The sequence below is a fragment of the Bufo gargarizans genome, chromosome 4 (genome assembly GCF_014858855.1).
Source record: "Bufo gargarizans isolate SCDJY-AF-19 chromosome 4, ASM1485885v1, whole genome shotgun sequence".
Lineage (NCBI taxonomy): Eukaryota > Metazoa > Chordata > Amphibia > Anura > Bufonidae > Bufo > Bufo gargarizans.
The window spans coordinates 94489427-94506297 of NC_058083.1; the positions used below are offsets into that span (position 1 = coordinate 94489427).

Genomic DNA, 16871 nt, shown 5'->3' on the forward strand with positions numbered 1-16871 from the left:
TTCCGTTAGCGGAGGAGAAAACGGTCCTCCCTTGTGAAATTGAATTCTTGGGTATAACAATTGACTCAGTAGCTATGGAATTCAGGATTCCTATGGTTAAAGTGAATAAATTGTTGGAGTCAATTAGGAAAATGTTAGCGGTAAAGAAGACGACATTGCGTGAGTTACAGAGTGTTTTGGGTTTGTTTGTTTTTGCGTCTAAGGTAATTCCAATTGGGAGGGTATTCTCTAGGAGATTGTACATGGCAACTAGGGGTCTTAAGTCTCCATCTGCCCATATTAGGTTATCAAAGTCTTTGAAAGATGATTTGAGGGTTTGGGAGGAGTTTTTAGTGCACTTCAACGGGCGTAGCTTGTGGCAGAGGGAATTTGTTGAGTCGGAGGCATTAGGCCTAGTCACGGATGCAGCTGGGTCTTGTGGTTATGGGGCTTATTTTCGGGGTCAGTGGTCAGCAGAGAAGTGGCATGAATCCTGCAAAGTTGATGCAGTTTTGAAGAATTTAGTGTTATTGGAGCTTTTCCCCCTAGTGGTGGCTTTAGTAATTTGGGGGCAGGAGTTAGCAGATAAAAGGGTTTTGGTATATACTGATAATAAGGGAGTTTTATTTGACGTGAATTGCTTGTAATCTAATAATAAATTTGTGGTAAAGCTGTTGCGTTTTTTGTTTCGTTGTTGCTTGTCTAGGAATATTTGGCTTAAGGCTACTTATATTAATAGTAAGTCAAATGTATTAGCAGACTCTCTCTCTCGTGCACAGTGGGAGAAATTCTTCGCCTTGGTTCCCAATGCAGCAAAAGAAGGCATCCCGTGTCCACCTTACCTCTGGAGTCTGATTTGCCACTAATAGGGGAACAGATTCGTAATTCGGTGGCTCCTAATACATGGAATGGTTATGCGCTAGCATGGAATAAATGGGAAGTTTTTTGTAAAGGTAATGGAGTTAATGTTTTTGAAGGTAAGGCTGGTCATGTCTTGAATTTTATTAGTAGTTTAATTAGATCAGGATTGGGTGGGTCTGCAGTTCAGAAGACATTAGCGGGGGTATCTTTCTTTTTTAAATTGTCTGGTTTTCCTCATGTGAATAGTTATTTTGCGGTTAGACAGTTTTTGAAGGGTTTTAAGAAGGGTAGAGTTTTTCCGGATAGTTGTCGTCCGATTTCCTTAGATCTGTTAGGCAGATTGTTGTCATCCTTACGTTTGTTTGCTGCTTCAGGTTACGAGTTTAAATTATTTAGGTGTGCATTTGTTTTGGCCTTCTTTGGAGCGTTTAGAGTTAGTGAGTTGGTGGCTCCGAATGTTCGGTCTGTTTCTCCTTTACTGTTGTCTGATATTCAGTTATTGCCTGCGGGCATTTTTATCACAGTACAGAAGTCTAAGACGGATCAGTTTGGACGGGGTTCTGTTATTAGTTTGGGGCAGTTGCCCGGTTCTGACATTTGTCCAGTCATGGCGGTAAGGGATTTTCTTGAGGTTAGGCCCCCTGGGCTTGGTTCCTTTTTAATTCATGCTGATAGTTCCGTTTTGTCCAAATATCAATTTAATGCGGTTTTTAAAAGATGTTTGTGCAGCCTTGGATTAGCATCTGAGCCTTATTCATCTCATTCCTTTCGGATTGGTGCCGCTACTGAAGCGGCTAGAATGGGATTGGATAATGCTTTGATTAAAGAAATTGGAAGGTAGAGTTCTGATAGATATAAACTTTATATTAGACCTAATTTAGTATTGTTATAACTATTTTCTTTTTCAGGTTCTGAGCAGATCAATGTGTGGATTTGCAGGCATTCCTTTATTTTCTGGGCTGAGAAGAGGGCCTGTATGCGTAACTATGCTCAGCAATTGTTTTTCGATCTGCCATTTGTTTATATTTACTGGTTGGGTTTTAGAGGGTCAAAGTGGAAGCAGGTAGTTCATATTATTAAAGGTGAGTTACAGTCTCGCCCCCCTCTCCAGGTGATTATTTTTCATGTAGGGGGTAACGATTTGGGGAAGGCGAAAACATTGGATTTATTAGCAAATATAAAAAGTGATTTAGCTTATATTAGTCAGTTATTGCCGTGAGTTATTTTACTTTTTTCTGAGATCATTCACCGTTTGTTATGGAAAAACTCACAACTTTGTTTTCTTGACACAATTCGTAAAAGGGTTAACAGGGGTTTGGAAAAGTTCCTTCCCGCTGTGAATGGTTGGACCTTTCGGCATATGGAGCTGGATGGTTCTGTTGCTGGCCTTTATAGGAATGATCTGGTGCATTTATCGGACATTGGTCTGGATATTTTTAATACAGGTTTGCAGTCAATAATTGAAAGGGCCGCGTTTTTGTTGGGGGGGGCCAAGTCCGGCTAAGGCTGGTCTTGGCTGGTGGGGTTAGTCGCCCAGTCTTTTGGGTGGACGGATATTAACTTAAGGGATTGTTAGTTATTTATTTAATTTAAAACTCAGTATGATTAATTTATTGTGGTAATATTTATTGGTTAACCCCCAGATTTTAATAAAGGCCGCAGCCTTATTTATCCACTGTTGGTTGTCTGTCATTATTATAGGAATTAGTTATAAGGGGTTTGTTAGTTGTCGATTGGGACACCATGGAGAAGTGAAGAGTAATGAGAGAGAGAAAAAAAAAAAAAAGAAAGGCATTGTTGATTGTGATGCCAGGGCCCCATTGTTGAGTGTTCCGTCAGGGCCCCTTGTGATGTCATCCAGTGACCTGACCTTACTTGACCTCTGACCTGACCAGCCTCCTGTGACACGTGCAGTGTTCCGTCCATTGTCCAGACAAGGTAGGTGCAGCTGCTGCTGCTGATACATAGAAAGTGATGGACTACTTTCTAGCCTCCAAGTAATCCTGTTCAGAAGATCCAATCCACAAGAGGGAGACACAGGCGTACTTTACTTACTAAAGCAGTGGAAAAGCAAAATGGTTACATCCAGCCAACTTGCTCCAAACAAACGTGTCACTTTCCAGGAACAACTGAGGATCCCATCCATGTGCCCAAGAGGCAGGCCAATCAAACCCAAGGTGCGTGATGGGCCAAACACTTCATTCAGTTGATAAGCCAATTGATGTATCAGTCTTAATTGGATTTGGGGTGTGAGGAGACTGGGCGGGTGGGTGCCGGAACAAACCTACAGCTGCTGCATTAGGAGATTGACAGACTAGATGCAGGTAAGTAGCAAGCAGCACAGCACAGCACTGGGCAGAGAGAGAGAGAGAGAGAGAGAGAGAGAGAGAGAGAGAGAGAGGAAAAGCTGAAGGACAGACTGAAGCAGGACACACACACAGCTTTCTGCTTGCTTGCAATCAATTTAATTCTGGTTTTTGATACTGGATTAGAAGGGGGTGCACCGATCCTGGAGGTACTGCAATACCAGGTCAATGCCTGCAGTGGACAGAGCAAGCTCTTTTTCCATCTCCCTGTCCGAAAAATCCATTTAACATATGGTCCCCAGATAGGGGACGTATCAGATATTAAACTGATATGAACAGATTTTTTTTTTAAATTATTTTTAATTTTGAACAGAAAGGGGCTTTAATTCAGTATAAAAAGGCCTGGTCTGCACTGAGCACAATTCATATGTTTCTATTACAATAGAAAAGAATCTAAAATCCACGTAGGGAACTAAATGGAAGAAGCCCCGGACCACGGGGAGGAGAGCATCAAGTCCAGGGCACCAGTCACTGCCCAGTCTCTAGGACTCGTCTGGCTTGTCCATGGGCGGCCCACACGGTTGCAGCATCTTCTCCATCAGATTAAACCGCACTCGGGCCTTGCTCTCATTTTCAGCCACAGCAAAGTAGTTGAGCAGGTCAAAGTGGCCCATGTAGGAGCAGTACGAGTCACGGTGCTGGTTCACCAGCCATTCCCACTTGGTGGTGTCTGCATGGCCAGTGCCAATGTACTTGGACTGCAGATGCTCCAACTGGCTGTGGATGGTGTAGCGGTCCGTCATGGCGCCTCACTGATCAGAGTGGAAGTATAAGAACAGATACTACACTTGATAAGTGATAACCCGAACCGTGTTCGCCATCCAGGTCGATGCTCCCCAATGCTGAACACTTCTCAAAGCGACAGCCTACAGGCCCCAGCCACAGTCCAGGAGGCTTCTTTCTCTCACAAACCAGGGAGAACGTGCGTCCTCCGCTCTGCAATCACCATCATGCTCCTCTTCGTGTTCGCCATCTGCATAGCAACGCCCGCCTTGTGCACGCCTATTTTTGCCCACGCCTTTACTTCGCATGTACGTCCTGGTGCCAAAGCTCGCCAAACAGAAAGACAGATAGGAGGAGGGAATGGAGAAGTGAAGAGTAGTGAGAGAGAGAAAAAAAAAAAAAAAAAAAAGAAAGGCATTGTTGATTGTGATGTCAGGGCCCCATTGTTGAGTGTTCCGTCAGGGCCCCTTGTGATGTCATCCAGTGACCTGACCTTACTTGACCTCTGACCTGACCAGCCTCCTGTGACACGTGCAGTGTTCCGTCCATTGTCCAGACAAGGTAGGTGCAGCTGCTGCTGATACATAGAAAGTGATGGACTACTTTCTAGCCTCCAAGTAATCCTGTTCAGAAGATCCAATCCACAAGAGGGAGACACAGGCGTACTTTACTTACTAAAGCACTGGAAAAGCAAAATGGTTACATCCAGCCAACTTGCTCCAAACAAACGTGTCACTTTCCAGGAACAACTGAGGATCCCATCCATGTGCCCAAGAGGCAGGCCAATCAAACCCAAGGTGCGTGATGGGCCAAACACTTCATTCAGTTGATAAGCCAATTAATGTATCAGTCTTAATTGGATTTGGGGTGTGAGGAGACTGGGCGGGTGGGTGCCGGAACAAACCTACAGCTGCTGCATTAGGAGATTGACAGACTAGATGCAGGTAAGTAGCAAGCAGCACAGCACAGCACTGGGCAGAGAGAGAGAGAGAGAGAGAGAGAGAGAGAGAGAGAGAGAGAGGAAAAGCTGAAGGACAGACTGAAGCAGGACACACACACAGCTTTCTGCTTGCTTGCAATCAATTTAATTCTGGTTTTTGATACTGGATTAGAAGGGGGTGCACCGATCCTGGAGGTACTGCAATACCAGGTCAATGCCTGCAGTGGACAGAGCAAGCTCTTTTTCCATCTCCCTGTCCGAAAAATCCATTTAACATATGGTCCCCAGATAGGGGACGTATCAGATATTAAACTGATATGAACAGATTTTTTTTTTAAATTATTTTTAATTTTGAACAGAAAGGGGCTTTAATTCAGTATAAAAAGGCCTGGTCTGCACTGAGCACAATTCATATGTTTCTATTACAATAGAAAAAAAAGGACAAAATCCACATAGGGAACTAAATGGAAGAAGCCCCGGAGCACGGAGAGGAGAGCATCAAGTCCAGGGCACCAGTCACTGGGACTGGTCTGGCTTGTCCATGGGCAGCCCACACGGTTGCAGCATCTTCTACCTGTGTGAAGTTGGCACACCATATACTTAAATTTCAAAAAGAAATACACCATTCGTTTGTGCTGCGTTTGTGCTGGTTTGTGCTGCAACAATGAACGTTTCTGCCGGTTCTGTTCCTGAGATATTGCGCGTTAGATTTTTATGAAGCCCCGCCCATTTTCCATCCCATGTTTTTAAATTTCTAAAAGAAATACACCATTCGTTTGTGCTGCGTTTGTGCTGGTTTGTACTGCAAAAATGAACATTTGCGCTGCTTTGGTTTCCGAGATATTGCGTGCTTGATTTGCTGAAACCCCGCTTATTTTCCACCCCATGTTTTTAAATTTCAAAAAGAAATAAACCATTCGTTTGTGCTGCGTTTATGCTGGTTTGTGCCGCTTTGGTTTCCGAGATATTTCGCGTTTGATTTGCTGAAACCCCGCCCACTTTCCACCCCATGTTTTTACATTTCAAAAATAAATGCACTATTTGTTTGTGCTGTGTTTGTGCCGCAAAAATGAACGTTTGCGCCGCTTTGGTTTCCGAGATATTGCGTGCTTGATTTGATGAAACCCCTCCTACTTTCCACCCCATGTTTTTAACCCTGACTCTAGACCCCCCAGGTGTGCTGCAGCTTGCCCCCCTCCCGCCCCCCACAACTTTTTTTAGGGCACAAGCATATTATTTAATTTTTTTCTGCGTACACTGACTGTGGCCAGGACTCTTAGCGTCCGGCCACTGTTAGCACATCGCACACCCCACCGCTGATCAACTTCGGACGGTTGATCAGCGAGTTTGAATTAAAAAAAATATATTATTTCACATTTTTTATCCTTTTTTTTTGTTGTCTTTTTTTGTCTTTTTTTAATTTTGTCTGTTAGGTTTAGGGTAACTTCGCGAACACCCGTCCCCCCACACACACACCTACACACTCCCCTTTGGCCCGCCGGATGTTCTCGGCTAAGGAAGCATATGCCCAGCTTTCCTCTGAGTCCGAGAGCCCCAGTGAGGACGAGGATGACCCCACTTTCCTGTTGTCATTTGCGTCCTCCTCATCATCTAGCGATGATGATGAGACCCCAAGACGGTGGAGACGCCGCCAGGCGGAGCAAGGGGACCACAATGCTAGGGACCCTGTGGCCCACACTAGTACGAGAAGCTCTGGGGCTTGTACTAGTTTTCCGGCCCACCAGTTAAGTCCACCGGAGCCCCCTACCGGTGAACTTGTCTGGTATACCCAAGAGCATTTTGAGCCCGTGATTCCTGATTTTGTAGGCCAACCAGAAATCCAGATTTCCACAGTGGGCTTCACTGAATACAACTACTTTAGTCTTTTTTTCAGTGACCCCTTTGTGAATCTGATGTTGGAGCAGACGAACCTGTAAGCCCCACAGTTCATTGCTCAACATCCGGGCTCCTTTTTGGCTAGGCCCGGTGGCTGGATTCCGGTCTGTGCAGCCAAGATGAGGACGTTTTGGGGCCTCGTGCTGCATATGGGCCTAGTTAAGAAACCTAGTGTCAGGCATTACTGGAGTGGGGACGTCCTCTACCAGACCCCACTTTACAATTATGCAGATAATGCAGCATGTCCCCCCCCCAAGGTGATCCTGCCTATGACCGCCTGTACAAAATGAGGCCGGTCATCGATCACTTTGGGGCCAAATTTGTGCAGGTCTTTGTACCTGGAAGGGAAGTCGCGGTTGATGAGTCTCTCATTGCTTTCAAGGGGAGACTCATTATCCGCCAGTATATTCCCTCTAAGCGGGGGAGGTATGACATGAAGCTGTACAAACTTTGGGAGAGTACCTCAGGGTGCACTTACAAGTTTCGTGTGTACGAGGGGTGAGATTCCCGTATTCAACCCCAGAATGTCCCCCCACTCTGGGTGTTAGCGGGAAACTTGTGTGGGACCTTATGCACCCACTGCTGGATAAGCTTTACCACCTTTATGTGGATAACTTTTATACTAGTATCCCCTTGTTCCAGTCTCTCGCCGCCAGATCCACGTCCGCTTGTGGGACCGTGCTGAAAAATCAACGCAGCCTCCCTACCCACCCTTTCCAGGTACCTATCCCCAGGGGTGCAACCTGTGCACTTACCAGTGGAAACCTGTTGCTGGTCAGATATAAGGAAAAGAGGGATGTCCTTGTACTGTCCACAATTCACAGTAACCGCATCACCCCTGTCCCTGTGCGAGGTACCGCGGCAACGGTCCTCTAGCCCGATTGTTTCGTCGACTACAATTGGTATATGGGAGGAGTTGATCTCTCTGATCAAGTCCTCAAGCCATACAACGCCATGCACAAAACCTGGGCATGGTAAAAAAAAAGTTGTGGTCTGCTTGGTGCAGGTTGCCTTGTACAATTCTTTTGTGCTGTCCCGGAGTGCTGGCAACACAGGGACATTCCTTCAGTTCTATGAGTCAGTCCTCAAGGACCTGATCTTTTCTGACCGGGAAAGAGCAGGCCAGAGTAACTCGGGAACTGGAGGCGCCCGGATCGTCCCTGGCCAACACTTTCCAGGTGTGGTCCCCCATACTGGAAAGAAGGGCGGACCCAAAAAAGGTGCAGAGTGTGTCACAGGAGGGGGATACGGAAGGACACCACTACTAAGTGTGACACGTGCCCTGATCATCCGGGCCTCTGCATTATTGGTTGCTTCAGGGAGTACCACACTTCCAGCCACTGACAATCGGATAAAAAACTATGGTTCTCAGACTTGAGACTCTAAAACAAAATAAAAAAATAAAAAATATTTTGTAAAACTAAAATAAATAAAAAAAAGTTGACAAATTAGGTATCGCCGCATCTGTAAGAATCTGCTCTATAAAAATACCCCATGACCTAACCCCTCAGATGAACATGGTCAAAAAATAAAATAAAAACGGTGCAACGGTGATGTAAGGTGACAAAAAAAAATCTTTTTGCACTGTTTTTATTTTATTTTTTGACCATGTTCATCTGAGGGGTTAGGTCATGGGAAAGTGTTGGAGAGGGACGATCCTGGCGCCTCCAGTTCCCGAGTTACTCCGGCCTGCTCTTTCCCGGTCAGAAAAGATCAGGGCCTTGAGGACTGCCTCATAGAACTGAAGGAATGTCCCTGTGCTGCCAGCGCTCCGGGACAGCACAAAAGAGTTGTACAAGGCAACCTGCACCAAGCAGACAGCAACTTTTTTGTACCATGCCCGGGTTTTGCGCATGGCTTTATATGGCTTGAGGGCTTGATCAGAGAGATCAACTCCTCCAATATACAAATTGCAGTCGACGATGCAATCGGGCTTGAGGACCGTTGCCGTGGTACCTCGCACAGGGACAGGGGTGAAGCTGTTACCGTGAATTGTGGACAGTACAAGGACATCCCTCTTGTCCTTATATCTGAACAGCAACAGGATTCCACTGGTAAGGGCATGGGTCGCACCCCTGGGAATAGGTACCTGGAGGGGGTGGGTAGGGAGGCTCCGTTGATTTTTCAGCACGGTCCCACAAGCGGACGTGGATCTGGCGGCGAGGGACTGGAACAAGGGGATACTAGTATAAAAGTTATCCACATACAGGTGGTAACCCTTATCCAATAGTGGGTGCATAAGGTCTCACACAAGTTTCCCGCTAACACCCAGAGTGGGGGAACATTCTGGGGGTTGAATATGGGAATCTCGCCCCTCGTAGACACGAAACTTGTAAGTGCACCCTGAGGTACTCTCCCAAAGTTTGTATAGCTTCACGCCATACCTCGCCCGCTTAGAGGGAACATAATGGCAGAAAATGAGTCTCCCCTGAAAGCAATCAAAGACTCATCAACCGCAACCTCCCTTCCAGGTACATAGCCCTGTACATTTGGCCCCAAAGTGATCGATGACCGGCCTGATTTTGTACAGGCAGTCATAGGCAGGATCACCTTGGGGGGGACATGCTGCATTATCTGCATAATTGTAAAGTGGGGTCTGGTAGAGGACATCCCCACTCCAGTAATGCCTGACACTAGGTTTCTTGACTAGGCCCTTATGCAGCACGAGGCCCCAAAACGTCCTCATCTTGGCTGCACAGACCGGAGTCCAGCCACCGGGCCTAGCCAAAAAGGAGCCGGATGTTGAGCAATGAACTGTGGGGCGTACAGGTTCGTCTGCTCCAACATCAGATTCACAAAGGGGTCACTGAAAAAAAGACTAAAGTAGTTGTATTCAGTGAAGCCCACTGTGGAAATCTGGATTCCTGGTTGGCCTACAAAATCAGGAATTGCAGGCTCAAAACGCTCTGGGGTATACCAGACAAGTTCACCGGTAGGGGGCTCCGGTGGACTTAACTGGTGGGCTGGAAAACTAGTACGAGACCCAGAGCTTCTCGTACTAGTGTGGGCCACAGGGTCCCTAGCATGGCGGTCCCCTTGCTCCGCCGCCTTGGGGTCTCATAATCATCCTAGATGAGGAGGACGCGGATGACAAAAGGAAAGTGGGGTCATCCTCGTCCTCACTGGGGCTCTCGGACTCAGAGGCAAGCTGGGCGTATGCCTCCTTAGCCGAGAACATCTGGCAGGCCATAGGGGAGTGTGTGTGTGCTTGATAAACTTTATTTGGTGTGTGTGTGGGGGGACGGGTGTTCGCGAACTTACCCTAATCCTAACAGATACAAAAATTAAAATTCAAACTCGCTGATCAACCGTCCAAAGTTGATCAGCGGTGGGGTCTGCAAAGCGCTAACAGTGGCCGGACGCTAAGAGTCCCGGCCACAGTCAGCGTACGCAGAAAAAAATAAAATAATATGCTTGTGCCCCAAAAAAAGTTGTGAGGGGGGCAAGCTGCAGCAGACCTGGGGGGTCTAGAGTCAGGGTTAAAAACATGGGGTGGAAAGTATGAGGGGTTTCATCAAGTCAAGCGCGCAATATCTCGGAAACCAAAGCGGCGCAAACGTTTATTTTTGCAGCACAAACGCAGCACAAACAAATGGTTTATTTATTTTTGAAATTTAAGAACATGGGGTGGAAAATGGGCGGGGCTTCATAAAAATCTAATGCGCAATATCTCAGGAACCGAACCGGCACAAACGTTCATTTTTGCGGCACAAACCAGCACAAACGAATGGTGTATTTATTTTTGAAATTTAAGAACATAGGGTGCCAACTTCACACAGGTAATTATAACAAATAAAGGCTTGAAATATCTTGCTTTGCATGTAATGAGTCCATCTCATTTTAAGTCAACTTTTAAATTACATCACTGAAATAAATGAACTTTGCACGATATTGTAATTTTTCGAGTTTACCTGTGTGTGTATATATATATATATACAGTATATATATTGTAAGCCTGCAAGGGGGAGTAGCGAACTGTTCTGGACATTCACAGAGGCACAGATGACATAAAGCTCACGTCACTTTTATTTAGGGTCCGGTTTCAGGAGTTTTACATCAACACATGTTTTTTAGTGGAACCTAGGATTTCCAGTATTGCAGTAACAAATCACAAAACAAAAGTCTTCCCGTCTGGGACTAACTAATAACACAAAGAGTTTGTCTCACCTATGCTACAGTTGTTAGGCTGACGTTCACACAGCATGTAGTTTGCTCACTGGTCCTCAGTATTCACAGCAGCGTGTGCTGTCCTTGCAGGCCTCTATCTAAGTGAGCCACAGCACTCTGTATACAGTAATCTACAGGGCCGTCTTTACCAAGGGGCAAAAGGGGCAGCTGCCCCGGGCCCAGTTGCTCCTGGGGGGCCCAAGGCAGCTGCCTCTTGAGTCCTGCTAGCCACTGCCCCGGGTGTCAGGCTGTCAGCTACACAGTGGGTGCTGCCATGCCATGCCTGCCGGCACTGAGTCCAGGCATCGTACTGTGTTAGAGCTGCGATCTAGGACCTTAGATGACATCATCACCATGTGACCAGTAACCTAGCAATATTACTGGTCACATGGCTATGAGGTCATCACAAGTCCTACCAGGTGTGTTGCAGGAGAAGTTTTTAACTGTGGAGCTTTTTATTGTGAAGATTACATCAGAAAAAGGTGACAGGGGCTGTTATGCTAATATACTGTAAGCTACTGTATAGGGGGGTGCTGTATACTGTGTGGGGGCTTGTATACTGTGGGGGACTGTATACTCTGTGGGACTGTATACTGTGTGGGGGCCTGTATACTGTGGGGGGGCCTGTATACTGTGGGGGGCCTGTATACTGTGGGGGGGGGGGCTGTATACTGTGGGGCGGGGCTGTATACTGTGGGGGGCTGTATACTGGGGGGGCTGTATACTGTGGGGGGGCTGTATACTGTGGGGGGGCTGTATACTGTGGGGGGCTGTATACTGTGGGGGTGCTGTATACTGTGTGGGGGCTTGTATACTGTGGGGGGCTGTATACTCTGTGGGACTGTATACTGTGTGGGGCCTGTATACTGTGTGGGGCCTGTATACTGTGGGAGAGCCTGTATACTGTGGGAGAGCCTGTATACTGTGGGGGGGCTGTATACTGTGGGGGGGCTGTATACTGTGGGGGGGGCTGTATACTGTGGGGAGGCTGTATACTGTGGGGGGGCTGTATACTGTGGGGGACTGTATACTGTGGGGGGGCAGTATACTGTGTGGGGGCCTGTATACTGTGTGGGGGCCTGTATACTGTGTGGGGGGCTGTATACTGTGGGGGGGCTGTACATTGTGGAGGGCCTGTATACTGTGTGGGACTGTATACTGTGTGGGGCCTGTATACTGTGGGGGCCTGTATACTTTGGAGGGCCTGTATACTGTGGGGGGGCTGTATACTGTGTGGGGGGCTGTATACTGTGTGGGGGGCTGTACACTGTGGGGGGGGCTGTACACTGTGGAGGGCCTGTATACTGTGTGGGACTGTATACTGTGTGGGGCCTGTATACTTTGGAGGGCCTGTATACTGTGGGGGGGTCTGTATACTGTGTGGGGGTCTGTATACTGTGTGGGGGCTGTATACTGTTTGGGGGGCCTGTATAGTGTGGGGGGCTGTATACTGTGGGGGTCTGTATACTGTGTGGAGGGCCTGTATAGTGTGGGGGTCTGTATACTGTGTGGGGGACTGTATACTGTGGAGGGGGGGCTGTATACTGTGGTGGGGGGGCTATATACTGTGTGGGGGGCCTGTATAGTGTGGGGGGGCCTGTATACTGTGGGGGATGTATACTGTGTGGGGGGATGTATACTGTGTGGGGGGTCTGCATAGTGTGGGGGGCTGTATACTGTATACTGTGGGTGCTGTATATTGTGGAGTGCTATACTGCTGTACTGTATACTGTGGGGGTCTGTATACTGTATACTGTGGATGCATTATAGTGTGGAGTGCTATACTGCTGTACTGTATAGTGTGGGGGGCTGTATCATGTATAGTTTGGGGTGCTGTATACAGTGAGGTGCTATACTGCTCTACTGTATACTGTGAGGTGTTGTATACTGTGGGGTGCTGTATACTGTGGGCTGCTATACTGCATACTGTGGGGTGCTGGGGTGCACTGTAACACTAGGGTGAGCCGAGCCCTGGTCTCCTTCCTGCAGAGCGGTGCCCACTTCCAGCCTGAGCCCAGAGCACTGATCCTGAGCCGCTGGAGTCTTCAGAACTGGAAGTATTTACAGTCATTCACTTGGCTCTACCAGATGTGTGGATTTTGTGTGTGTATGTTGTGGTGGAGGGCATGATTGCCTGCTAAGGTGTGGGAAGGCGGGATCCAGGGGGCCCAAGTAAATTTTTGCACAGGGTCCAATCAATATTAAAGACAGCCCTGATAATCTGAGGTTAACTGACTTGAGGTGTTTCAGAGCATACCAACAAACTGGCCTGGAAGGAAGGGAACGGTTGCTCCCTCTACCAACCTTAACAACCATTCCGCATCATCCAGGCCCCACGTATTTCCAGAAAGAATCCTGCCTAAACAACTAAGTTTGTTCAGGCCACAGCACTCCCTGGATTACACTTACTTCACCCAGGTGAGAAATCTGGGTGAAATATACCTTTCTCCCACCAGTATTCCACCTGCATAACCTATACATATATATATATATATATGTTATATACTGTAATGATGTAACACATAGACAACGCTCCACATAGTTTTGTACCACCAGGTGGTGCAAATCAGCCATTTACACTTAGTGACCATCTGCAGGACAGGGCCTGGATAATGTTTTTTTTCTAAACCTCTATGTATAAATAGCTAATTCGACTGTACAGCTTCTACCCACACAAATCATGCTGCGTTGTGCTATTATTTCTACCACTACAGTCATGTGCTGCTCAAACAGCTGTTCTTAATATTCCGTGTAAAGTTTGTTGTGTGATACAATTATATTGCAATGCAAAAAGTCAATCTCTAAGTTAATTATTTTATGATCTTAGTTAGAAAGGTAATGTTTCTATTCACACAGAGGAGGTTAATTATTGAGCTAATATTTAAGTAGTGTAATGTTATTAGTGCAATTTAGTTCTATGTAGTTTTTATATGTACCAGGCATCAGGTACCTGCTGGAAATATAAAACTAGTTTTATGTGTAATATCCTCATATCCAGCCCTGCCAGCTGGTAAATCCCTTCACTGTAGGAGATTTGGAGTAGGGGATGAATGTGCCAATAACTAGGCATTTACATGGAATTTGCCCCCCTTCTTTGCAGCTACAGGTGAAACTCGAAAAATTAGAATATCATGCAAAAGTCCATTTATTTCAGTAATGCAAATTAAAAGGAATTGCATTCATGCAAATTAAATTTAGAATTTTGTGAAAAGGTTCAATATTCTAGGCTCAAAGTGTCACACTCTAGTCAGCTAATTAATCCATACCCCCTGAGCAAAGGGTACCTCAAAATTCAGACTTTTGGGTTTCCTAAGACATAATCATTCAAATTATAACAAATAAAGACTTGAAATATCTTCACCTTTTAAGTTACATTGCTGAAATAAATGAACTTTGCACAATATTCTAATTTTTGGAGTTTCACCTGTATAATAGGTCCTGCTCCTCTGGGGAGGCTTTGTACAAGATTATTTAGTGTGTCTTTGAGAATTTTTCCCATTCATCCAGAAGAGGGAGTTGAGAAAAGAAGTTTGATGGGGTTGAGGTCAGGTCTGTGTGTGCAATAGAGCAGGATACGGGTATACGCTGACATCAAATTATGCAATGGCTGGGTCAGGTGTAGATAATAGTCTATGTTTTGTTTGTGACACCAATTGCAGCGTGTACAGGGTACTATCACAGGGTCCTCCCAAGGTGTTATAACACACGTCCCAGGTTAGGAATGCCATAGTGGTGTGATTGCCTATAATGTCTCTGTGTGGTGATGATAATTGGGTCAACAGTGTCTCCTACCTGGGTACAGCTGGAATCCTGGCTCAGTTGCAATAAATTTGAGTGTAGTGATAGGAATAATAGAGGAATTTTGCAGCAGAAATGATGTCCAGACCTTTAGATGCAATTCAAACTTTTTTTTTACTTATGATAACTTGTATCCAAGCAGTATACAGCTTTAGTCTTTGGTCCCAGCAGGTTTTGGCAATCATTGGCCTATTGCACTATTAATCTGGAGCTTGCAGGATAAGACGTCTGCTTAGTAGCTCTGAAACTGTGGCAGGAATTTATCTTCTACGCTTCTGTTTATCTTCTGTGGGGACTGACTAGCTGAGGAGGAATATGGCTTCTCCTAGATCTCTGGACTTTACTCCCAGATATATTCTCAGGGAATGCTTTTGTCCTGGAACTCGTCTGCTTTCTTGACATCCAGCAGAGGCTGCAGGTCTCAGTCTGGGTATGGGATTAGTAATGAGCGGCAGGGGTCATATTCGAATTCGCAATATTCAGTAGAATATTCGTAGAATATTAGCGAATTCGAATATTCGTTAGGAGTAGTGTTGATTGTGAGTTTTCGTAATGCAAATTTTTGTAATGAGAATTTTTGTAATGTAAATTTTCGTATGGGGAATCAATGAGATTGTGAAAACTCAGATCCGATGGTATGTTATAACCCCCAGGCGTTCCCATGGTGACGGGGACGCTTGTCGGGGAGGAGTATGCCAAAGTGGAACAACTGTAAAGATTTTTTTTTTTTAAGACGAATATTCTAGAAAACAAATTATATTAGTTTTTTAGAATATTCGGAATATTCAAAAGCAAGAATATATAGCAATATAGCGAATATTCAAGATTTTTTTTTAATCAGTACACATGATCCCTCCCTGGTTCTAGCTTGTGGGCCAATGAGAAGGCTGCAATATCTTTGACTTTAGGAGTAGTGGTGATTGTGAATTTTCGTAATGCAAATTTTCATAATGAGAATTTTTGTCATGCGAATTTTCGTAATATAATAATTCGCTATATTGCTATATATTCTTGTTTTAGAATATTCTTAATATTCTAAAAACGAATATATAGCAATATTCGAATAGTCGGGAAAAAAAAGGAATATAGAGCAATTTACCTAATATAGTGCTCATCTGAAGTTCAGATTGGAAAGAAATGACAACTATTAAAAAAAAATATTATAGCACAATATTAGTTAAATTGTTCTACATTAGTTTTTTCAGAATATTCACTATATTGCTATATAATCTTGTTTTAGAATATTGCGAATATTCTAAAAAACAAATATATTCGTTTTTTAGAATATTTGTCTTTTTTTTTTAAATCTGTACAGTTGTTCCACTTTGGCATACTCCTCCCCGACAAGCGTGCCCATCACAATGGGAAAGCCTGGGGGTTAGACTATACCATTGGATCTGAGTTTTCACGATCTCATTGATTCTCATTATGAAAATTCTCATTATGAAAATTCGCATTACGAAAATTAAAAATCAACACTACTCCTAAAGTCAAAGATATTGCAGCCTTTACATTGGCCCACAAGCTAGAAGCAGGGGGGGATCATGTGCATTGATTTAATATATATCATTATATTCTAAATATTCGCAAATTCTCAAAGTGCCGATATTCGCGATAAAAATTAGCGATATGTGATCAATGTCTCAGCCGAGACAGGATCCTGGCTTTCTTCCCTATACAGGGGGACTCCTGAACTCTATCACACAGCCTTCCCCAACAGGGGTGGCTGGCACACTGACTCTAACTTCCTTCTCCACCCAAGCTGCAGGATGTTGGAACAGTCCACACCTCCACAGAGGTGTTTACTGACCTTGCTTTGTGCACTGGGGCACTATTATGCTGGAACAAAATGGGCCTTTCCCTAGCTGATCCTGCAAAGCTGGAAGCATACAATTGTCCAAAATGTAGTCAATGCCACCAGATGTAAGGTAGCTATCCTGTAAGTCAATGGTCGAGTTTTTAAAAGGCCTTGGGACATGATTTGGATATTAATTAAGTCTGCATCTCAACTGCAGACAGCACCCCGAAATCTAAAAAGTCTTGATATGGCTGCCTAAAGGGGTTGTCTCACCTCAGCAAGTGGCATTCATCACGTAGACAAAGTTAATACAAGGCACTTACTAATGCGTTGTGATTGTCCA

General features: G+C 45.3%; 1 protein-coding gene and 2 non-coding genes across 3 annotated transcripts; all 3 read right to left on the reverse strand.

The window, feature by feature from the left end:
- Positions 1-3333: 3333 nt before the first annotated feature.
- On the reverse strand, positions 3334-3528 carry LOC122937254. Its single transcript, XR_006389663.1, has one exon. It is a non-coding gene; the product is annotated as a U2 spliceosomal RNA (small nuclear RNA).
- On the reverse strand, positions 3479-4207 carry LOC122935924 (splicing factor 3B subunit 5). Its single transcript, XM_044291873.1, has one exon. The coding sequence runs from the start codon at positions 3947-3949 to the stop codon at positions 3689-3691; it is 261 nt and encodes an 86-aa protein (XP_044147808.1). The 5' UTR covers positions 3950-4207; the 3' UTR covers positions 3479-3688.
- An 835-nt stretch (positions 4208-5042) lies between these two features.
- LOC122937265 lies at positions 5043-5237 on the reverse strand. The gene has a single exon (XR_006389674.1). It is a non-coding gene; the product is annotated as a U2 spliceosomal RNA (small nuclear RNA).
- Positions 5238-16871: the final 11634 nt, after the last annotated feature.

Excerpts from the sequence above, each read along its gene's own strand:
- LOC122935924 (XM_044291873.1), bottom strand. The coding sequence starts at position 3,949 with ATGACGGACCGCTACACCATCCACAGCCAGTTGGAGCATCTGCAGTCC.